The sequence below is a fragment of the Ovis canadensis genome, chromosome 14, assembly GCF_042477335.2.
Source record: "Ovis canadensis isolate MfBH-ARS-UI-01 breed Bighorn chromosome 14, ARS-UI_OviCan_v2, whole genome shotgun sequence".
In the NCBI taxonomy this organism is placed as follows: domain Eukaryota; kingdom Metazoa; phylum Chordata; class Mammalia; order Artiodactyla; family Bovidae; genus Ovis; species Ovis canadensis.
In genome coordinates, this window is record NC_091258.1 from 53237139 (window position 1) to 53261318 (window position 24180).

At 46.5% G+C, this 24180-nt stretch overlaps 1 protein-coding gene across 1 annotated transcript in view; it reads left to right on the forward strand.

Annotated features, from left to right (window-relative positions):
• Nucleotides 1-24180, forward strand: part of HYDIN (HYDIN axonemal central pair apparatus protein) — a 347975-nt gene that overhangs the window by 280627 nt on the left and 43168 nt on the right. The window contains 16 exon segments of the mRNA XM_069548980.1: nt 1568-1655; nt 1658-2193; nt 3918-4139; nt 6278-6498; nt 6735-6917; nt 7752-7871; nt 10815-10974; nt 11079-11251; nt 11870-12068; nt 14144-14243; nt 15687-15786; nt 17364-17532; nt 18043-18281; nt 19392-19509; nt 21734-21938; nt 22670-22905. Of these exon segments, the coding sequence (XP_069405081.1) occupies nt 1568-1655; nt 1658-2193; nt 3918-4139; nt 6278-6498; nt 6735-6917; nt 7752-7871; nt 10815-10974; nt 11079-11251; nt 11870-12068; nt 14144-14243; nt 15687-15786; nt 17364-17532; nt 18043-18281; nt 19392-19509; nt 21734-21938; nt 22670-22905 (3069 nt within the window).

Here is a 24180-nt window from a genome sequence, read left to right on the forward strand (position 1 = left end):
TCCTTCTGCTGTCTCCTGCAGCCCCCTGGATGGTGTTAAATCAACTGGTGGTGAAGAGCTGTTTGCAGTGAGCCACCAAGTCAGTGTGTTCAACCAGGAGCTGATCCTTGACCGCAGTCAAGGGAGATGCTCCAGCATAAGCTGTCCTTGTGATTACCAGTCTGCCTGTCACGTCTCTGCCCACTGTGACACACGGTACCCAGGCTTGGTGCAGACTGGCCAGAGCAACGTGCAGGGTGGCGCCAGTGGCTGAGGGGTGGCTCGCTGGGGTGCACAGTGGCCACTCCAGCCCCGAGAGTTCTGAGGGTAGAACTAAAGCCAGACTCCCAGACGAGGTGCACTGGTCCCAGGAGGCAGATGGAAGAGCAGAGGAATCAGTGTCCAGGAGTCCCCATCAGGTAGAGCTCAGGAAGGAGCAGATCTGAGCACTTAAAACTTAGGCACCAAAACAAGGATAAGAAACAGGCTCCTGCAACCTTCCAAATGCAAGCCCTCCCCTCAGTAGGTGTTTCTTCCACACTCAGTCCACTTCCACTTGGAACAGGATATCTAGGCAGAACTCTGTAGACGGGAACATAACAGCAGGCACCCAGTCCTCCCTCCCCCACACAAATAAGGCGATCCACCCACTCCAGGAGACAGTGTTGTCAGTACTGTCGTGTCGGCCCTCTCCAGGCTGTAGAGACGGACATTTAAGGGGGGAGCCGATGCAGTGCAGAGAGGGGGTAACCAGCCTGGGCCTCTCATGCCTCCACACCTGAGCTTAGGCAAGGGAAGAATGTCACTGGGCTGAACTGGACTGTATGTCATCAAAGAACAACCCCCAGACCTGTGAAGCCTCCTGGAGGGTTTCATCAGGAGGGGAGAAAATCAGAACCCACAAAGCAGTAAGAAAAAGAATAAGGTTGGTTTCTCTCTGCAAGGTTCGTTAGATAAAATACAGGTTTGTTTAAGAGGCTGGAGTGTAGCCAGATTCTGAAACCCTGTCTGTCCCCAGCAGCACTGATTAATCTGTATACATAATCTGTATAATTTTAATAACTTGGCACTACGAGAGCTTTTACTCTGTGACAGACACTGTTATAAGCTTTTTACATGTTCTCACACATTTAACTTTCAGTGGGCCTCTAGGGTAGTTATTAATATCACTGTCAACACGATATAGATGGGCCAAAGATGTGGATTGCTCACCCATGGTCACACAGCTAACAATTGTGAGACCAGGTTTGGACCTCTAAATTCAGTGGCCTCTCCGGAGGAAAGGCTCGTCTTGAGCCTCTTTTCCTGTTGATCCTTCAGAGCAGCAGCTGTCAACCAGGAGTGAACATTACAGCTGCTAGGCATAATGCCCGGCCCCAGCCAGCTCCATGACAAGGAAGAACCACAGAGTGAATCTCCTGAGAAAGGGCCCCACACAACCCATAGGCGCAGCCCTGGTGTGTATGTGAGGGGCTGGAATCCTATGAAGCCATCTTACAAAGCAGAATGCCCTCTTTCTCCTTCTTTTGCGATTTGCTCTCCCTGAAAGAACTGTTTTAAGAATGTTTTATGTGTTTTTGCCTTCTAGATTCTTACTTTTTCCAAACTAGAGGTGAAGATTGACGCAATAGAAAGAAAAGCGTCCGTCAGAGAGCAGGTAGCTGTGGAGAAGGAAGAATGGATAAGAGGAGGAGGAACCTCTTGTCAGATATCAACATGCTTTGGTTTCCTCTTGTCCAGGAGCAAGAAGACAGCGAGGGGGACCTCCCGAAGGACACTGACAAGAACATGGCCCAGAAGTTTAAGACCTTCGAGCTGACCCTGAAGGACATCCAGAACATCCTCATGTACTGGGACCGGAAGCAGGGGATTCTGCTGCACCACATCGGCGCTGAGGACATGAGCCATGAGGACGGGGCCGACCAGCGCCAGGTTCCCTCCGGCGGACGCCGAGGCCGCAAGGACCGGGAGCGGGAGCGCGCGGAGAAGGAGCGAGCCGAGAGGGAGCGCCTGGAGCGGGAGAGGGCCGAGAGGGAGCGGCTGGAGAAGCTCCGTGCACAGGAGGAGCGCAGCGACGGAGGCGAGGGCGAGGAGGAGGACCACGAAGGGAAGAAGGATCTGGGTGTGCCGTTCATAAACATCCAGACGCCTGACTCGGAAGGCTCGAGCTGGAAGCAGGCCCTGGAAAATGAGAGGCTTCCTAAAGGGGAACAGGTACAGACTTTCCTCCAAGACAGAGATGTAACGGTCAGGTAGCCAGGCAGCCGTACCGAGCTAGTCCTTGTAGATGTGTTTTTAACACAAATCCCAGATCCCCTTAATTCCATTCATCTCTGATATCCCTTTGTATATAAAACAAAAATGGCTAAAAGGACCTTTTTCTATGTGATGAAGTATCCATAGGAAGTTCCACAGATCTAAACTATTCCATCTAACCTTATAAAAAGCCACGCATAAAGTTAACTTGAGTATTGACAATACTGTGTTATGGGTTGGCAAGGCAGGTATACTTCGGGGGTGATGCAAATGGCTCAATTATTCTAATATTTCTTTCCCATAAGCTTCCCACCATGACAGAAATTATACGACCAGACAGCTTCTTATTCCTAGAAACAAAAGCATCATATTCAGAAACCCCTTTGGCAGTGATTTGGAGGGATGGTTATTATAACCTTTCATCCCGGGACAGACTTTTTTAGTGAAACACCAAAAACAAATATTTGAGGCTACAGGTCATTTAGTCTCCGTCCCGATCACCCACCCCCAACAATGGATAGGACCGGAGATGACTCTGTTCAGATACAGCTTGATTTACAAAAGCAGGTAGCAAGCCAAATCTGAACAGGGGGGCCGCAGTCTACCCACTGGTTTAGTTTTGTATTTATCAGAAACTAGATGCAAACTTAAAAGCAGAGAGCAGAGCCTGAGAGGAACCACGAGTTAGACTTGTTTAAAGAACTTCCTGCCTCTGTTAATTTAATTAGGGGATGCAAATTATTCATCCCTTTCCTCACAGATATTCTGAATCCTGGGCGTTAACTCTAGCTACATGTTAGTCAGGAAGTATCTTCAACTTTCTGACCGAGAGAATTAGCAACACAGGATTATGTGAAGATAGTTACTTGCTTGAGCTAATAGCCTGTTTGGCCCACTCAGGTGGCCTCATGGTTGTGACAACAATTAATCAAGGGATAGCATCCTTTTTCTGAGGGTTTTACAAGCTGAGGAGAAAATTGCTACCAGATTTTCAAGTCATCTGCTCTGGATGGCTCTCATTCATTATGTATCAGAGTAGAATGGGAAATGCTACAGGAATAAGTTGACTCTCTCCAGTTTCTTTTTTAACTTCTCTCTTCATTCCCATCTTTCACCCCATTCCCAGAACTTTGATGCACTTTTTCTTTTCTTTGCTGTATGTGACCTGCTCTAGCCCTAACTCTCTCTTACCTCTGAAAAGAAAGAACACTTAAAGGTGGAAGAACTATTAACAGGGGATCTGAAAATAAGTGAAACAGCTCTACACTATAGACATCAGAATCTTAAGAGATGGTCTCTTTAAACAGAGGTTTGAGCCCCAGCTGTGCACGAGGCCATGTGCTATATCACCCTAGTTCCAGTCCTAATGAACTTTACAGTCCAGTTGCAGAGATAGACCATCAAGCAATCATAATAAAGTAACCAAGGTTATGATAAGAGAGGGAGCCTGAAGCCCATAGCAAGAGCCCCAGCCGGGTCTGGAGGTGTGGGGTCTGGAAAGACCTGCAGAGCTGTGTCAGAGGCCCATTACACACCATCCCTGACACATGCCTATATCAGGGCGTCTCCTGAGAAAGGTGAGAGAAAGGAGGAAGGGGCTCACTGTCCTGTGCTCTTTCAAGGAGGCTGTGAGGGGTAGCGTGCCCTCTACACCAGAAATTCATCTTGATATTTTCCTTTAGATCCTAGACATCTTGGGCCTGGGTTCCTCTGGACCACCTATCCCACCACCTGCTTTATACTCAATCATCTCCTACCCTGTGAAGCGACAGCCTTTGGCCATGACAGAAATCCTGAAGCATTTCGTGTTTGTAACTCCACCCTCTGAAGACTTCTCCCTGATTGAGGAGAAAAGAGAAGTGGAAGCAGAAACAGAGCTTTCAACCACCCCAGGCTCCTCGAAGGTAAATGGAGAAACTTATCCTCCTGACCTTGGTGAGACTTCACATGGACCCTCCATGTGGCCAAAAATTGAGCCCGGGGTTGATGTCAAGCTCACTGGGGTGTTTGCCTCCACTCGCTTGGGATTCCACCCGAGCCTCCCTAAGCTGCACCTTCCCTGGGTCTGACTCTTCCTGTGCCCCCAAGAAGAGACTAAAAATGGCACTTGTTGATTCACGCTGAAGCCCATTTGCAAAAAAAAAAAAAAAGTGAAACTAGCTCTTTTAAAAAGGTAGCAGAATGTATTGTGAAGCTAAGGTAATTCACACGGTGCAGAAGAATACAAGAGTCAACAGACACAGGAAACACACACCATTAGAGAAAGAAAAGACTATTAAGAAATTATATGGGGAAGATTGGATATTTTGGATAAAGTTGCTTTTTATCTCCTTGCCTGACACAGTGCAGTAACAGTAATTCCACCTAGATTAAAAGGATAAGTGAATCAAAATGAAAACATGTAAAAGTAGAAAATTTATTTTTATATATACAGTTAATGGAATAAATAAAAAAAGAAAAATAGATTTGACTAGTAATATGAAGAATGCATGGATATTAAAAATTACAGAGAGCCTTTCTGTTCCCAGAGGAGTAGTTCAGTTCAGTCGCTCAGTCATGCCCAACTCTTTGTGACCCCATGGACTGCAGCACGCCAGGCTTCCCTGTCCATTACCAACTCCCAGAGCCTACTTACACTCATGTCCGTAGCATTGGTGATGCCATCTGACCATCTCACCCTCTGTCGTCCCCTTCTCTTCCCGCCTTCAATCTTTCTCAGCATCAGGATCTTTCTCAGCATCAGGATCTTTTCCAGTGAGTTGGTTCTTCACATCAGGTGGCCAAAGAGGAGTATGGGGGCCAAAATTTGAATCACCTCCTAGCTTTCTTCCTATAAACCATGCATGTTAGCAAAAAAAACAAAATCAGCAGCAAATAAAGTTTTCTGTAAGCCCTGCTTACACCTCAATTAGGTAACAGAGAGCCCCAAACTTCAGTTTGGTAAGTAAATAGACATCAGGTCTATTTACAGGTCTAATAGACATCAGGTCAACATCAGGTCTCAGCACTGGTGGGCAGGCCTTACTTGGGCAGAGTCCAATAAAAAGGTAAAAAAGAAAATATTGCCATCATCAGAGGTGACTATTACACCAACCTCTTTTCTGAAAACTGAACCTTAAGGGGAAAGAGTTTAGCTTTCTTTAACTTACAGTTTTAGAAGGAACTCAGGCTCCTCTCCAGGACATGAAGGAAAGCTCTTCTTTCTAGGAGAATGACAGCTGAAATGATAGAAAGAATGGTAGAGTTAGAAAGGCCCCGTTCGGATATCCCCAATGACGCACTTGATGAAGGAGTGCTGGGGATTCCTGGAGTGCTGGTTTGCTGGAGAACAAGACACTCTGAGCCGGAGCGTCGTCCCATGGGTGGCTGGCTGGCTGCAGAGAGGGAAGTCCGCTTTGCCATGGCCAAGATCTGCGAGCATCACTGCAGCCACACAGACACCCTTTGCATCTGTAATCATGAGTCAACCTGACATCATTTGTCTCCCACTGTGACAGAGTATGATGTGCACAGCATCCTCTCTGAATCTAATCAAGTTTTTAAATCTTTTTTTCAGCTTACATGAAATACAGGAAATAAGTAAGTTTTAAGGGACACTCTGAGAACAGTCAAAAGATTTGCAGACTATGGAATATTCTGTCATGATGCAGATTTGGTCTATGAAAAAAAATCAGTGTGATTGGGAGGAAATGAGAAATCTAGATTAAAAAAAAATACTAAAAAGAAGCACAACAACAAAATGCAGTATGGGAACACATTCCAGACCAGCTTCCAGCTTTCTCTGGAGCTTTGGCCTCCTTTCAGGGAATCGGGTACCAGGGAAAGCCCTAGACTCCTCTCCACACTTCTCTCCTACAGTAGTGTTGTAGTCTGGGCCCTGCCATTCTCAGCAGTTGACAGCATTTTGAACCTGATGAGGTCACCCCAGAATGCAGGCGGCGAGGTCACCCCAAACTGCAGGCAATGTCATGGGCATTCCTGTCTCCTGCTTCTGTGGTCGTAGGATAAATGTTTAAGACCCTGTGCTCATTTTCAATTTAAGACCCAGGAGGAGCAAATCACCTCATCTAAAGGGAGCAAACAGAAAACGAAAGAAAAAGAGAAAGAAAAAACGGATCAGCCACGTGAGACTCAGAAGGAGAAACGTCGAATGGCCTTCAACAGGAAGGGCCTTTCTGCAGGAACTTCCGGAACCATTGCTCCGCTGTCGGACGTAGAGCAAAACAACTTATCTGGGCAGCATTCCCAGGAGAAATTCACCAGGTGGGCCTCGGAACCACCCAGGGAGGGGAAGGCCGAAGCTCCAAATGAGGGTGTGGCTGTCTCAGCCTCAGATGGGAACCAGGTTGTCCTGACTGTTAAGGACCTCCGTGGCGGTCAAGGACTGCCATGCCTAACCGCAGCAGGACCAGGGCTGGACTTCTCCCAGGCAACAGTCCTGTCTTCTCTTGGCCCAAAGGAAGCATCCTCACAGTAAAAGCGTGTGTGGTCATTTTCAGGCTGAATCATTTCCGGTGGATCGTGCCTGCCAACGGCGAGGTGACATTGCGCCTACACTTCTCTTCCAATGATCTTGGGATCTTTGACCAAACATTTAACTTTGAGATCCTTGGAACTCACCGCCAGTACCAGCTTTACTGCCGAGGTGTCTGCACTTACCCATACATTTGCCAAGACCCAAAGTAAGTGTATTTTGCTCTTAAAGAAAAGACTGGCAGATACATTTTTGTTTTCCCCCATGGGACTTTGACCAAGGTGTGTCTTAATAGAAATGTGGAACCTGGGCAGCATCCCAGGCCCTCTTGTACTGGGCTCCAGAGCCATGGACATTGATTGAGTCACAGAAATGACATGGTACCATGTGGCTAAAATAGAATGCTAGCAGATGTGAAGGGCAAGGGGATATCTTCCTGTGGCAAGTTAGTTTATTTAACTTTTAAGCAAATATAAACAGATTTTCTATTTGCTATAGGACTTTTATCCTGTAACCTCAGTATATGTGTATATCTCCACAGACAGATTTTTTTCCTGAGTACCAAACACTGAGCCCCTTATGCACCACATAAAGGTCCCTGGCTTGAGCAAGCCAGGGGAATTTTTATAGCTTGTACACCTAAAGGAGTTTTTCTGCCATTCTCACCAAGGGGCCATGTCAGACAGGGAACTCAGAAGCTGGTTAAGATCCACCAGAACTAGATTTCCTTAGGGTTTCTCAGGACTTTTTCTAGCTAGGCACAGTAGAACAGGAAGTCCAGCTCAGTTTCATCATCAGCCCCATTATGAAAGGCATTACTGGGAATATTTTTTTTCTCAGGTTCAAACTGTACTGTCTTCCCTCAGGGTTGGTTACATAAATGTCCTCAAATTAAGAGTCATTCCAGAAATGTCCTCAAATTAAGAGCTGTTCTGTCTCCAGACTCCTGGACCCTTAGCTGAACAGGGAATGTTGGGTTCATGTATATATCATGTGGAGGCATTCAGACACTTCTCCTCTCCTCTTCCTCCTCTGTGTTCAGGGTGGTATTCCCTCAGCGGAAGATGGACATGAAGGCAAATGAGATCATCTTTAAGAAGTATATTGTGAGCATGGAGAGGTTTCACTTCGGACCACTGCTTTGTGGGAAATCAAGAGATAAGTAAGTGTTCCATTATTTCAAAGCAGATTTCAGGCTCCTGGGTTGGACCCATGAAGAGTACAAGCCAGGGTGCCTGTGTGTTAATAGTAGATCTTACTGACATTGCCTCAGGCAGCCCTGCTCCGCAGATCAGGAGAAGTGGCTTCTTGTGCCCCAAGTTCCTGCTAAGCTCTCAAGTGATTGAGGATGCTGTTTTCCCAGATGGGGTGGCCTGGAGGAAGACCTAGTTTGGGTAGGGGAATGGTAGAATGTAGAGTTTACTTGGGGGTGTGTTCAGTTTGAGATGCTCGAGAGATACAGCTAGAAGCCACAGAAAGCAAGGCATAGTCTATATGGTTTTGGTTCTCAGAGGAGAGTCTGTTTCAAGACAAAAAAAGTGCCATGGGTCTGATGAGATCACCTAAATGAGAGTACACAGGAAGGCGAGAAGGACCGTGGATGAAGCCCTAAAGAATTCTACCGCTCACAAGAGATAAGAGGGCAGGGGCCACTGGCGGAAACCGGGGGAGCGTGGTGTCCTGGAGCCATGAGAAGGGGGCGTGGCCACCCATGTCGACTGTGGCAGGGAGGGTGGAAAGGTGATGACATCAGCGTCCCTGGGGCTTAACAACACGGAAGTCATAGGACCCTCTCAGGGGCTTCCTGAGGATGAAACCCAAGTAGAGTGAGTTGAGGAGTGAGTGGGAGGTGGGAGAATAGGGACAGAGTGTGGAGGTGGGTCTTTGGAAAAGCTTGACTGTAAAGGGAGATGGAGGCCGCTGAGGACAGGAGGGAGACCTGGAGCGCGGGGAAGGCTGTTCGTTTACTGTTGCTCTTGATGTTTAGATGTCAAGGGGGGACGTAGGGAGGAAGAAGCTAGAGTTTCCAGAGAAAGTCAGGGCGGTGAGTGGTGCAGCTCCCTGAAACAACACGAGAGGTGGAGATGCTGGCTTTGCCAGGAAGAGGGACTGGCACCACCTCAGAGGAAGGTGAGATGGCTTCAGGTGCAGGTAGGGTCACAGATTTGGCTGGAATGGTGAGGAGGTTCCCATGCAACCATTTTCTCCATAGTGAATGATGTGAGGTCATCCCTAACAGTGAGGCAAGTGGAAGGAAGTTTAAAATGCTGGGAAAATGGAGAAGGTATAAAACAGGTTTTGTGCAAAGTAGGAGAGGGAGAATATTAGAGAAAAAGATTAAGAATATCTGGCAGAACTGGGGGCCCAGCTAAGGTCAATGGTCATAAATATTTAGTGATACAAGGTTTTTTTTTAGTCATATATACGAAGAGTTGACTCATTGGAAAAGATTCTGATGCTGGGAGGGATTGGGGGCAGGAGGAGAAGGGGATGACCGAGGATGAGATGGCTGGATGGCATCACGAACTCAATGGACATGAGTCTGAGTGAACTCTGGGAGATGGTGATGAACAGGGAGGCCTGGCGTGCTGTGATTCATGGGGTCGCAAAGAGTCGGACACGACTGAGTGACTGAACTGAACTGAACTGATAAGTCATATATATAGGCAGGAAGGTGAGACCAAAAACAGAACTAGGATCTCAACCATGTCTTAATTCCATCTAGCATTTATTGTGATAAGTGGTGAATGATTATTTCTATGCTTACTTGGTGAAATTAATGAGCCAAGTTAGTTCTCCATTCCTTTCATAATCTCCTATTTATTTCCTAAGATATTGGACTAGAAAATGAAGTTGAAGAGAGTTGCCTGTTGATGGAGAGGATCCTTAAGACCCAGTAGAAAAGCTTAGACAAGAGAAGGGGTGGCGGTCAGGTTGATGGATGTGATGTACACCCATCAGCAGCTGGAGGTGGGATTCAGGGAAATGATGGCCAGTTCAGAGAGGCTTGTGTTCAGAGCAGCATTGGAATTAACTAGGGTATGAGGCCAGACAGCCGTGATCCAGGAGGGCAATTGCAGTGGTCCCTAAATGAGTATCATTTATCTTTTAAGACTTGCTGAGCCTCAACATCCTCATCTGCAGAACGGGAAAATAATAGCACCCACTGCACAGTTTTGGAAAGACCGAATCAGAGTACACATGTAACTTTTAGCAAAGTGCTTGGTGATAATTAACAGTGAGATGCGAAGGCCACCACCTCTCTGGCAGTTACACAGAGAAAGCTCTGTCTCTTGGATTTAATCTCTGCCATGCCTTCTCCTTCCTTCCTCCGCTGCAGACTGTCCAGACTGTCCAGAGCTCTTCAGACTGTTTGTGGGCACAGAGGCGCCATGCTTTCCTGACCTGTGCTATCACCTCCAGCGATGTGTGTGTCCGTTGATGTTCCCTGTGCCTTCTCTGGCTGCTTTTCTGTTTGGCACCATTAACTGGGCAGTTTGCGTGCTTACAGTGCTCCATTCAGCGGGTCTCTCCCTAAAGTACTAGGGAACAGAAACAGCCCTGAACAGTGTCAAATGCATCTATGTCGGAACGGTAGCCTCCTGTGCGACTGTAGGAGAAGGTGGTAAATGAGGTCTTCTCTAAGATATGAAATAACAGGTCACTCAAACGATTCTCTCTCTTGAAAGCATAAGCACTGGGAAGGATAGAGCTGCAGATGTCTTAGTTAGAAATCTTTGCCGTAGTAACAACTGCCATTTATTGGGCATTTGTTATCTGCAGCTGTCCTCTGAGCACTAGGTGTTCTATCTTGATATCAAGAGTATCAAATACACTCTTGATATTTCATTTGCTACTTGAAATCCTGAGAGTTTTTATCACTCCGTCTTAAAGATGAGACCAAGGTTTGGGGTGGGTTTGTGGGGGAGTAGTCAGGTCACAGCTGCAGGTCTTTGCCAGAAGGTTTCTGTTCGTAGCCTTCATGCCACTGCCTCTGTGTAGCCACTTTATCCTTTGAAATCGCCTTGCGCCTCACAGTCTGCTTTTCCACCTGAATTCTCAACCAGTCCTCACATCCACATCCCTAATTTTCGTTCACTTCCAGGTACAAGTCCTCCTTGTTCCCAGGCAACATGGAGACACTGACAATCCTGAACAGCTCCCCAATGGCCGTGGAGGTGTTCTTCTGTTTTCAGAATGACATCAAAGCAAATACCTACTTCCTGGAGCCCATCAACATGATTCTGAAACCCAATGAGAAGCAGGTATAGTCACGTGGAAACAAGTCTACCAGGGCAAGGCTCTCCTTTGAAGCCTGAGGCCTTGGCATCCTGGATATAAGTGTTCTTTGTTTTGACTCTCCCATTAGATGCTGAATGTATGGGCCTACCCTACTGCAGTCGGGGTCTTTGAAGACAGCATTGTGTGCTGCATCAAGGAGAACCCCGAGCCAGCTGTCTTCAAGTTAAGCTGCCAGGGTGTCCGCCCAGAACTGGAGCTGGATCCCAGACAATTGCATTTTGACCGGCTCTTGCTGCACAGGTCAGAGTTCTAGATAATTCCAGGACTGGAATGCAATTTAAAGAACATTTAGTTCTAAAGTGACCAACTCATCCTGATCTGCTTGGGACCTGCCTGGTTTTAGTGTTGAAAGTCCTCCATTCTGGGAGACTTCTGGTCCTGTGCAAATCGGGATGGGTGATAACCCTCTGAGTTCACAGGTTGTCGGCCTGGGTTCAGTGAATGGACTGCAGGCTGTTTAAGGACTTGTCTAAGATCAACCGCCAAAGTGTGTGCATATTTGTGTGTTTTTCAGAAGGGCTAGCTTTTTTCAGATTTTCAGTCCATTACCCTAAAAGGTTAAGAATCTTGGCTTTAGAAATTTAGAGGACAAGCAGAAAACACTAAACCAGACCTAGAACTTACACATCATTCATGGAAATTGTATTATTCTAAATAGAGAATGTTTATTTCTGAGGCAGCTAGGTGAGTATATTGATTCGTGTATCCTGCATTCCCTGATCATCACAGGTAGGCCCCGATCCCTGCAATAAATAGTAACAAACTAGTATGAATTGAAATAACCAGAACTTTTTTTCTGACTTGCCATAATAAATCAAAATTGTTTGAAACTGACAGGATTTCCTTTGGTCTCTGCAGAAAAGACTCCAAGGCAGTTCTTCTCCGCAACATCACACTCCTGCCCCTGGCCTGGAGGATCACCAGCCTGGAGCACCTGGGCGAAGACTTCACTGTGTCCACCATGCAGGGGATCATAGCCGCCAAGTCTGAGTATAGCCTTCAGGTGCAGTTCCAGCCCTCCAAACCTGTCAATGTCAAGAAGGCAATCCGGTTGGAGGTGAGGCTTCATATGTCTTCAGACCTGGTCACCCAGATGTGTGCACATTGGGTTCACTGACACCCACACTACCAACTCACTGACACACCAAGGCAACTCTCCATGTTACACGTTCCCTTCTAACCTATGTTTGACAACCCACAACGCCCTGCTCTGCTTCTCTTCCCAGGTTATATTCCTTCAACATCTACACGAGGAAATGCCTTGGTTTTTGGTCACTCTGAAAAGCACTCTGGTGAACTTTATTTGATTTCTGTATCTCTTATATTGTCCTTATTTTCCCCAATTACAAAATTTAATCCCCCCTCCTTCCCCTGCCATCCAGTAGAGTAGCAAAGGAAAGAGGATGCTCTGGGCACTTAGTCTCTATCAATAGAGAAGAACTATATAAATTCTGGATCTGACAACCCAAGTTCTTTGTTTTACCTTCCCCTCCTGCTGCCAGCCCTTCTTGTCATCTCTGTCAGAGGCTGAGCATCACAAGAAAGAAGGTAAACTCAAGCAATCCAATTTGTTTCATGAAACATTGTCAGAATGCTTGATGAAAGGAAAGATGGAAACTCTGAATTAAAACTTGAGTTTGGTGACAGCTACAGATGTCCCCCCAGCCCCTTAATAAGACACCAGCCGTGGGGAGTTGGCCACTTAGCTTTCCAGCTTGGGGCTTCAGCAGAGAGGCAAGTGGTCTCCAGGCAGATACAAAGAGCCATACCCACTGCCCAGTGGCTCTTCCCTTTGAAACACAGACCCTTTACTGCCCCATCGTCAGTCTCAGGAGTCAACAATCAGATCCAGCTAAAGACTGACAGCAGTTCAGATGATCCTCAGGACAGTGAGGGAGGTGCCACCATCAGAGATGACCACAGAGGGGACAGCAATCAGGAGAGGTACCGCCATCAGGGACAACAGAGGGGACAGAAGTCAGCTGGAGGCTAGGAGTCTTGGTTTTAGTTATTTTTTCAACTTTTCCAGCTTTAATAGTAGTGATTTTTTTAATCTGAAATTTCCAAAAGAGAGACATTAAGCACTCATTTAATATGAAAAATCTGACACTTTTATCATAAGTTGAATCAGAAATAAAGAACAAAGCAGTTCAGATTTATAAAATGAATTAAAGCAATTTAGAATATAAAAAGATTTTCATTTCAACTGTCAGAAAAATGCTCTTCAGGTTTATTTGACTTAAAAGTTCAAAGAAGACTTTCCTACTGTGTGTACTCACAACCCAAACTTCAGTAAGGTGATGCCAGTGTTACAGATTATTGAAACCCAGTGAATAGACAAGATGGAAAATGTAGTCCCTCTTCCTCAACCTTTTATTGATTGCCCACCCAGCTTACTCCCTGGAAGGAAAGTTATGACCAACCTAGATAGCATATTGAAAAGCAGAGACATTACTTTGCCAACAAAGGTCCATCTAGTCAAGGCTATGGTTTTTCCAGTGGTCATATTGGATGTGAGAGTTGGACTGTGAAGAAAGCTCAGCACTGAAGAATTGATGCTTTTGAACTGTGGTGTTGGAGAAGACTCTTGAGAGTCCCTTGGACTGCAAGGAGATATAACCAGTCCATTCTGAAGGAGATCAGCCCTGGGTGTTCTTTGGAAGGACTGATGCTAAAGCTGAAACTCCAGTACTCTGGCCACCTCATGCAAAGAGTTGACTCATTGGAAGAGACCCTGATGCTGGGAGGGATTGGGGGCAGGAGGAAAAGGGGACGACAGAGGATGAGATGGCTGGACGGCATCACCGACTCGATGGACGTGAGTTTGCGTGAACTCCGGGAGTTGGTGATGGACAGGGAGGCCTGGCCTGCTGCGATTCATGGGGTCTCAAAGAATCGGACACGACTGAGGGACTGAACTGAACTGAACTGAATACCAGCCCTCCCCCAAAGAATGTTACAAAGAACACTCAGCCTGCACAAATGCTCAGTAAACAAAAACTAAATACATTGCAAAAATGTTTCTTACCATAGCCCCTTCTAAATGATCCCCTCCTACAGGTTCTTTAGTTTCAGACTCCCAAGAACCCTGTGGGTCTTGCCCTCACTAAAGAATATCTCTTACCCTGACAGGTTTTGGACGCAGACAACCTCATTGGTGTCGTTCAGATTGAAAACATCCTGATCTTTGCCGAGTCCTATGACGTTGCCTTAGACATCACCTTCCCCAAAGGTCTGTTGACCCCGCCAAAGAAAGAGTGTTTAGAGGTCACATCTTTTAGGGCAGTGTGTTTCCTGTGTAGAGAAAGACCAGTGATTATTGGAGAGAAAGGCGGAATTGAGGTAAATAGTGAGCAGGCAAATTCAAATGATGTTAGCAGTGTTACTACAAATATTAATCTCTCCAACTGGAGACAATAATGGGTGGTCAAAATTTTAAATTTGACGAGTTCTTTTCTGAGCAGTCATCTGAGAGTAAGTTCTTATCTGCCTGCTTATGTTGCTTTTCTGTCACCACCCTAACAAATTACCATGAACTTTGTGGCTTAAAACAATACAGATCCATTATCTTACAGTTCTGTAGGTCAGCAGTCCAAAATGGCTCTCCCTCGGCTAAAACCAGAGTGTTGCAGGGCTACTGTCCCTTCTGGAGCCTTTGGGAGAGAACCCATTTCCTTGCTTTTTCCACCTGTGGGAGGCACAGACATCCCTCAGCTCACAGTCCCCTTCCTCACTCTTCAAAGCCAGCAATGTGGGGTCCAGTCCTTCTCACACTGCTCTCTCTCTGGTTCTCCCACTTCCGTCTCTCTCTTCTGCCTTTATGAACCATTGTGATTACTTGGGGTCCCCCCAGAGACTCCAGGAAATTCTCCCTTTTTTTAAAGATAGATGATTGCCAATCTTGACTCCATCTAATACCTTAATCCCCCTTTGTCACATAAACTGGCATATTTACAGGTTCTGGGTGTTAGGACATGGGCATCTTTGATGGGGGAGGTGCCAGGCCTTATTCTGCCTACCCCACTGCCCCAACGCCCAGGTTAGGGCCCTCCTTTCTCTGATAGGTCTCCTACTCAGCACTACTCATAGAATGTAAGAGCTACATGTTTGCCTTGATGTCATTGGTCTTACGTACAGCGTTATTCGTAATAATGGAAGATTAGGAATACCCTAAGTGTCTATCTGTAATGGAATATTATTATTGTAGGAATAATATAGTAAATTATGAAATAGCCATATCATAGTATATTGTGCAGCCGTTAATACCACATGGGGATATTTTAGTTACATGGGAAAATAATTATGATGTAATACAAAGTATAACAACATGAATTTATGCATTATGTCCCAACTCTGTACATTATACACGTGATTCGAAAGATGTTTTTTTAAACCCTGGGAGTTTTAGCTAATGAGAGACATGAAAGGAAGACCAGCTGTCCTAGGGTGGAAACTAGAGGGAGCCACCCAGCTGAACCGAGTACAGGAGAAGTGTCTGTTGTTTGTTTGCTAAAACTCAATTCCAAGAAGTTTTTCTAAGCTACAATGTTTTTAAAAAAGAGATTCTCTGAAATTGTCCCCATGGGTTTTCCATGTGAACGTCAATAGGAAGTTCCCTTGCTTCTCGCTCCCATGCTCACTCATCCCTTCCCACCCTGGCCCCTGTCTTCTTCAGGAGCTGAAGGAGGCCTTGATTTTGGGATTGTGAAGGTCATGGACGAGGTGAAGCAGCCCCTGCAGCTGAAGAACCGTGGGAAATATGAGATCATGTTCAGGTAACCTAAAAATTATCGAGCATATGGTCGTCCACATCCTCTCATGGCGAGAGGAGTGTTGCCTGAGAGAGTTTTTTTAAAAAGTCGATCAAGGAAATTCTAAGAACCATCTCTGCTGTTAGCCTCTCTTAGCTTCAAATGAATAGAGTCCCAGCTGCTCTGCAGGTTGAGCCCCAGGAGCCTGGGGGTGGGGAAGAGCCTGGCAGGGAGCTTGGAGGAGGAGATACTGGGGTAAGGGGAGGTCTTAGGGGTTGAGAGAGAGACTGGAGATGGGGCCCCTGCCCTCAAGCCATCTCCTACCCGCCTTCTAGCTCCTCTCTGTTTCATAAGCTGATGGTCTATGTAAGATTTCACGTTAAGAAGGGATTGTCTATTTTTCTTTCTTAATGTTAAGAACTATTATATTATGGATTCCAAATGACAGCCTGGTGGAAGATAGCTCCAGCTTGTGCTCATCTTTAGATTAAAAATAAAACCCCTAAATAAGGAAGGCTCCTCAAGGAGGAAGAGGTGGCTCTGGGGCAGGGAGGGACGAGGTCCCCAGGCAGCGCCAGCACCCGCAGCTGGTCGATGTTATGGAAGGTCGTCCTTCTCCCAGAAGAATTTGAAGTTGATAAAGGGATTTCCCCCGCCACACAGACTTAATAGGAACTCCGTATATTCATGAGTGTTTCATTTCAGTTCAAAGAATGCTGAAACTAGAGAGGTCCCACTGTTTCTTAGAACTAGAAAATGAAATAAGTTAATATAAATAAATGCTAAACAAACCTAGAAGAAAGCCACAGTCACTTTGGAATTAGCGCTAAATGGAATCTTGCCCGTTGTGAGTTTTATTTTATAGATTGTGATAGGTGTTACCCCTGCTCTTTTAGGCTGCGTGGAACAGTCTCCCTCAAGTTGGAGCAGGTGATCAGGGTTCACTGAAAGGATGTGCAGGGAGGTGAGGCAACTCAGGCAGCATGCACGCTGCAGTGAAGGGCCAGATCTCCTGGAGTGAGCATGGGGATGACACGCGGGTCCCTATGGCAACTCCACGCGTGTCGCCTCAGCTTAGGTTTCTTGCTCCAGCTCTAGTCCCCAAGCTTTTCTCTGCGGCCTCTCATCTCACCTGCATTGGGCCAGGCCTGCGCTTCTGAATACCTCGGTTACATGATTTCTGCCCCTGCCTTTCTGTCCTTCCTTAGATCCCCCAGGTTCTGCATCACTGTTCCCTCTATGTCTACTGCATCCAGTCTCAGAGCAAGGAGGGAGACAGAGAGAGAGAGGGAGACAGAGAAGCAGGGAGAGGGAGAAATGAATTGATTTGGTCCTTATCCAATATCACATGTTCCTCTCCTTCAAGGACATCTCTTAACCACAGGCTGGAGATGGCTATCTTTGCCTCAAGCCTCAGTGCCTGGCCTGGTCAATCCTGGCTAAGGAGTAGTCATGGAATAGAGCACAGTGAACACTGCTAGGCATAGTGGTTAAACAGGGCTGGGGACGTGGCAGGCACTTAACCAGTCTAGAGTCTCATCTCTGGTGTCTTGAGCTCCCTAGATAAAGACTAGAACTGACTTTTTCTTCTTGTCACTCAGCTTTTCTGTGGACTCCTTAGGGATTTCTGCAGCCAATATAAGTTCCATGATCACAGTCCAACCCAAGAAGGGCTCCCTGACCATGACAGAAAAGCCCACAAATGTCCAGGTGCTCTTCCATGCGAAAAAGGAAGTGAAAATCGAGAACCAGCCAGTTCTGCGCTGTCAGGTAAGAGAGCTTAAAGGGATGACTCGCACGGTGGCAGGTGCCAAAATGAAGCTTATGTAGTCTAACCCATGCCCTGAGGGGGAAAGGGAAGGCTGACTTGGTAGCCACCGGAAAGGATTCACCAGGGCTTGGGGATTCACAGGCACAGATAGGTCAGGTGGGAGATGTTCAGAGTCATCAGAAATTGAAGCTCCAGAGAAGAAATGTGGCCCCCGGTCTTTGGAAGAGACTGGACCAGAGACAGGGAGGCTGAGTTCAGTCATCAAGTACAAAAGAGAAGGCAGAAGGGAGAATGGGAGGCAGGGTTGGTGCATGCTGACCCATAGCTGGTGCACAGTAAGTTTCACCTTAGCATTTGCTCGTATTATTGATGCAATTATATAAAGAGAATAAAGAATGTGGCTTCGTGTCAATGAAGAAAATAAGGAATGGAGCAGACAGCCATAGAAACTATGCTGGCAACTGTTATTCTGGTAGCTGGCATCTTCCCAATCTGTCTTCCCTTTCTAGATTATTGAGCCTAATATCTCAGAAGGAGGTGAAATGATTGCCAGCATCCCGATTAAGTTTTCTGTGACTGCGGTGTTCTCCAAATACAGCATCAGCCCCTCCTCCATCATCAACTTCGGGGCTTTGATCTACGGCACTCGTAAAAGCGCCTTCTTCACCATAGAAAATCAAGGCATGATCGATTTCAAGTATGCCCTGTATAGGCTGACAGGGGAGAGCCCCATTCATCAGAAGAAAGTGTAAGACAAGTATTTACTTAACTCAAAACATCCCCTGGTTAATTGGTGCTTTTTATTCTCCCATGAGCTTTCATATATTTTATCTAAACTCATCCACCCAATCCCCCTTCGTGGGTGAGGTTACTAAGGTTTAGAACTGGCACATCCAAGATTATAAAAAAAATCACCAATGATTCTCAGTTCTGAACCCGCATCTCTGACTCCAAATTTCACATGCTTTTCAACTGCTGTCCAATATGCGATACATTTTAATTGAATAAATGTCAAGTCTTTTGTGTGGGATTGTGTCTGTTGCCTCGGTGCTCCGAGTATGCGACGTTGCTTACCAGTAAGTCGCTTCCTGTCTGTCATTCTGTAGAAATCAAGGGATGATTATAACAGCAAGCTAAATCAAAAGAAATCATAATGTTTCATGATGAGGGGGTGGCAAAGAGTACCCTGGAAATTTGGGCTAGAGAAGGCCTGGTGAGGCCTCCACCTTCCTGGGGCTATCTTTACCTTGTCCCCATGAAGACACTTAATCACTATAACTAACTTAATAATTGTTCCAACAAAGAACTGTAATTTTCACAAAGTGATTGTCAGTCAACTAACCAAAACAGTTCATGTTTTTGAGTGCTTTTGGCTTTGATCTGATTGTCATATTCTTCTTTTTTTTTTTTTTTTTTGACAAATTAGGGACTATTTTTACCAATTCCCAGGCACTTTTTCTTGACTTTCTAATGAACTGACTTTCTCAATAGTCATTTAAGACTGGCTTTCTAATTAATTGTTTTAAATCAGACACACAGCTTTACATTGTTTGTAATCATTTCATATTTTGGTGGGTCTCCTCTTCCATTTTGGCAAACATTTACAATTATTATTTACTTACAGTAGTTTTAATGTCCTAATGAATCATATTTAATATGCATAATTTCTGCATACTTTTCTCACACTTGTTAAATGAGTTTGGCTGTTAATAAATAAGCTGACCATACTCCCTAATGCCCTCTGGGCAAGGAAAGGCCCTTTCCTCCATTCCAAGAAGAAGGGACCTTGCAAGCAAGCAGGTAGGTGGTATTTCATGATCACCCCACCCTGAGGGTGTATTCCCACTTCTTTAATCAGAGCCACCCATATTAGACATGCAAGATCCCGGGAAAGCGAGAGCTTCTACAAGACTGGACCTTCCAAAACAACCAAGTTCTCTGACTCTGTTCAGAAAGACATGAACGTCACAAGCCAGGTGAGCACCCTTTTCTTTGTTGAACAGAAACCCTGTAAGGCTTCCTGCAAACTAGTTCTTCCAACAGTAACTCCCTAGGATACCAGGATTTGAATTTTGAATGTTCCTACTGTGGCAGGAACATTAACTAGTTATAATGAAACTATCACTTTTATATTAAAGAATTATGGCTTAATTTGGATATCCTCTTTTGTTTTAAAACCTTCATTGGTTCCTCATTGCTTTACAGTTAGTGTCTACTCTTCGTAAGTATTTTAATCAAGAATCTTCTGTTTGACTTCCCTGGTGGTACAGTGGGTAAGAATCCCCCTGCCAATGCAGGGGACAAGGGTCTGAAGATTCCACAGGAAGATTCCACATGCCGCAGAGCACTTAGGCCTGTGCACCACAACCACTGAGCTTGTGCACTACCACTGCCAAACACCACGCACCCAGAGCCTGGACTCTGTAACTGAAGCCACTGCAACGAGAAAGCCGCACGCTGCAACCAAGAGCAGCCCCTGCCCACTGCACCTTGCGAAAGCTCACACAAAGCAACGAAGACACAGCACAGCCAGAGATGATCATTTGTTGATACAAAACAAAAGCCCGTTCAGATGGGCTTAAATAAAAGGAGATTTGAAGACTTTTCCTTCTGGTAATATGAAGATGATTTTTCCCCTATTCTTGCAAATAAGTACAACTGAAAGCCATGAACGTTATGTATAAAACAAATACAGAAGACTGAGAGACAGAGAGAAAAAAACATCACACCAGCTAAGGTTCCTGGGACCCAACAGATATCATAGTGATGAGTTCCCTGAGATTTCTTTTTACTTCATACTTCTCAGATTTGGTACTGAGGGAGCCAGCAATCCAGAAACATCAACAAGCACAGGCCAAAAGCCTATTCTCACTAGCCAAAGAACCAGGAAAAGGGTAGTCCAGCAAGACAGGAATGTTCAAATAAGAGCTGTAATGTCATACTCAAACATGACAGAGAAATCTGGTCCTATACCACATATTTCAAGAAAAGACCCACAGGGAACCTAGACTTCCCACTCAGTTCAGGCCGTAATGAGGTCAAAGTGATGTCCAAGAACACTCAGCAGAGAGCCAGGCACTCATTACCCACCACCACCTCTGCCATTGTCAACAGCGACACCAATTGGGAAGCCTTGGCTCCCACTCCAACCGTGTGGAAATGAGCTGCCCTTCCCCTCCCCCCAGTGGACCTCCTACTTTGTGGAATCAGCAGAACAGTAATGAGACAATATTACCCTTCCCCACTCCCTGCCCTGAGGGTGATACTGGTCTAAGACTAGTGGGGAACTGGAACTCCCACCCTTGCCTGGCAGCAGTAAGAAGTCCAGTGTGGAATCTGGACTCCTGTCCCCACCCAAGAGGTGTCAGAGAAAGCCAGCCCAAAGAGAAGTTTAGTAGAATCCAGAGTCTCATAATATAATATCCAAAGTGTCCAGGTTTCCACTGAAAATCACTCAGCATATCAAGAAACTGGAAGATCTCAAACTAAGTGAAAATAGATAAGCAATAGATGCCAACACTGAGATGAGCAAAATGTTAGTCATATGACAAAGATGGTAAAGCAACCAAAAGAAAAATGCTTCAAAACACAATTACAATAGGGCAAAAAAGGAAGAACGGTCCTAAGACCCAGAGGAGCGCGTGATAACATCCCATTCTTTGAGCAGATTCTGTGCCCATTGCTTTGTTAACTGCTTCTTGCATGTTCTTTCATTGAAGCCTCCGGTGGTCTCAGGGTAAAGGCTTTAGCTCCATTTTCTGGATAAAGCTAAGACTCAGAGAAGTCACTTGACCAAGGTCTAACAGTTAATATACAGGAGGGTATGAAGGCTGTGATTCAAACCCAGGGCTATCTGACTCAAAGGTCAATACTCTTAAGCCCTGCCCCTCTGCTGGGAGCTTCCCATCTGGGTAAGTGTTGTACTATGTGAAATGTGTCTATTTCCTTAACCACCCCCCCCCGCCCCCTACCCATGATTGTTCAGAAGGAATATGTATAAAAAGAAGCGCTGAGAGAGCCTGTTCCTGAAGGACTGCCCCCTCCAGGCCCTCCCTGCCTCCAGAAGCACAGCTGGAGCCCAGAGAGAGCTTGTGGGGAGGGCCTCCCACCCCTGCCACCCAGTCCTTCTTGACACCATCTCATGACTCTGGTGGAAGGGCTCAGACCTTGCCACTTACTCTACCTCCGCCCCTCCTGCAGGCTCGCTTCACCCACGGGATGTTCACCGTGTACCCTGGGTTTGGTACCATCCCTTCCGGAGGGATGCAGGTCATCACTGTTGATTGTGTGGCTGACCCTGTGGGAAGATGTGAAGAGTTCATAGCAATTGATATCTCTGACCGAGATCCAAGAGACCAGCCTGCTGGCATCCCATACAGCCTGTTGGCTGAAGCCTGTCAGCCAGGTACTGAGCGCTCAGATGGGGCAGCATCCCTTAAAAGATCTTCCTCTATAACAGACCCCCCCTCCCCACAGGCACCTAATAGACATCACTAGGCTCCTTCCTTTGGGACCTTAGAACTTCCTGTGGTGTCTTCAGCCATATTTTTCCTTAAGACTTATAGGGCATGTGCACACCTAGAGGAGGATGTGCAGCTTTAAACCCCAGGTCTTCCTGAGTTTGGTCCGGGATTCTCAGATGGACAGTGTTATCTGGGAATCGTGGTGTGATGGGGTGTGGCACAGGGTGACCCAGGAATACTGAATTCTGCTCATCTGAGACCTTTCTGGGTTCGAGTGGCCAGGCCACTCCCTGTGCAAATGTGCACAGAGAACAATGGTCAGTGACAGAGCAAGTCTGGAGCACAGAGACTGCTCCTCTTGCTCTGGTTCCAGGTCCCCAGCAAACTCGCACCAAAGTGAGCTGAATGCCTCCTTCTTTCCTCAGATCACCCCAGATCTCCTCCTCCTTTCTATTGGAAGGAGAAGGTGGTTGGAGTCTGGAGACCAGCAAAAGCAGTCCAAAAAGGAAGAGAAGATAGAATTTGTCCCACCCCTCACACTCCCTTGTGTGAATCCCCCTGTCTCTCCCCTGTGATTGTTCTTTGTCAGAGTCTAAATCTCCAAGTTAGGGATTACAGAGAGTAGAAACCAGCCACTTGGGCTCCATCTCACAGTCTTCCCTCCACTCCCCAGCCTTTGTGACTGACAACAACAGCTTGATATTTGAGGAGCACCAGCTCTGTAGCAGCGCCAGCCTGAACAGCATCCTGCAGACCATAGAGAGTGGGGGCTTGTATGTGGAGGATGAGAACAAGTTCATCTTCTGCAACGTCCTGGTGGGCCATCAGGCCAAGGCTCGGTTCAAGATCTGCAATGTGGGAAAGATCGCCTGTGACGTGAACCTCGTGGTTAAGCCCATCTCCAGCAAGGCAGGTAGCCCCAGTCCACTTGACTGGACTGATACACTCTGGCCCTGGTCCACCGTGGTTGGCGTAAAGCCAGGGCGGGAACTCTTGGAAACCCCTGCTGTGGAGCCTGCATCTCTAGTGGGAATTTTCTGGCTCCCAGCCTCCCTGGAAGTTATGTGAGGGGACATACGTTTGTCCCAGTGGATGTTTCTCTGGGTACCTTGTGATAAACGGGGTCACATGACAAAGCGGCACACTCCTGCATCAGACACTCGCCATGTCCACAGGACAGAGCACGTGGGGAGAGCCAGATGTAGTGCCAGCTCTGGCAGGCTGCTCAGGGGGCACACTGGGCTGGCAAAAGAGGTTTGGGAGATGTCACTCTATAAAGCGTAAGATTTATTGAGCTCCTGCTGTATTCTGAGCACTGCGATGCTGTTCATTTATCTCATTTCACCCTCAGAAGCTTGTATTATCAGATTTTCTCCCCATTTTATAGTTAGGAAAATTGAGACTCAAAAATGCTGCATTCTTCCCCTAGGTCCCAGAGCCTAGGGATATATAGCTTGGTTTAAAACCAAGCTTCGTCCACTTAGTAGCGGAAGTGAGAATCGCTCGGTCATGTCTGACCCTTTGTGACCCCCCGGACTGTAGCCCACCAAGCTCCTCTGTCCATGGGATTCTCCAGGCAAGAATACTGGAGTGGGTTGCCATGCCCTTCTCCAGGGGATTTTCCTGAGCCAGGCATTGAACCCAGGTCTGCTGCATTGCAGGCAAATTCTTTACCATCTGAGTCAATACCAGGTAGAAAATAAGTGCCTATCTTGGGCTCTGCCAGACCAAAACTGCCTTCCCTCTCTGGGTTGGACCACACTGAGACACTGTTTCCTTGCCGTGGAACAGAAAATTCAGGAGACCAAGAGAAAGGACTGAGTCAGTGGGTTTCACTCCCTGTTAATTTCCAATCAGTGTGCTGCAAACGCTGCCTAGTGTCTCTCAGCCACATCAGTTCTCTAGCCAAAGGTAGAGTCTTGACCCAGGTAGTCCTTGTGCCCCAGAGTCACATGAGAGTAAGTTCTTACAGCTGACAGTGGTGGGGAGGTGACCTAGAGGATGGGCCTAGCCTAGAGCTGACAGTATGCATTCTTGGGCAACCGTCACTACAGAGGGCCAGGGGTTGAGAGACTGTCATCACTTTCTGGCCTTCTTGGGACAGGAAAGGGCAGCTTTCTCCATGTTCCATTACTAAAAACGTAAGAAATGAGTGAGCCTGACTTCTAAACAAAGATAGGTTTT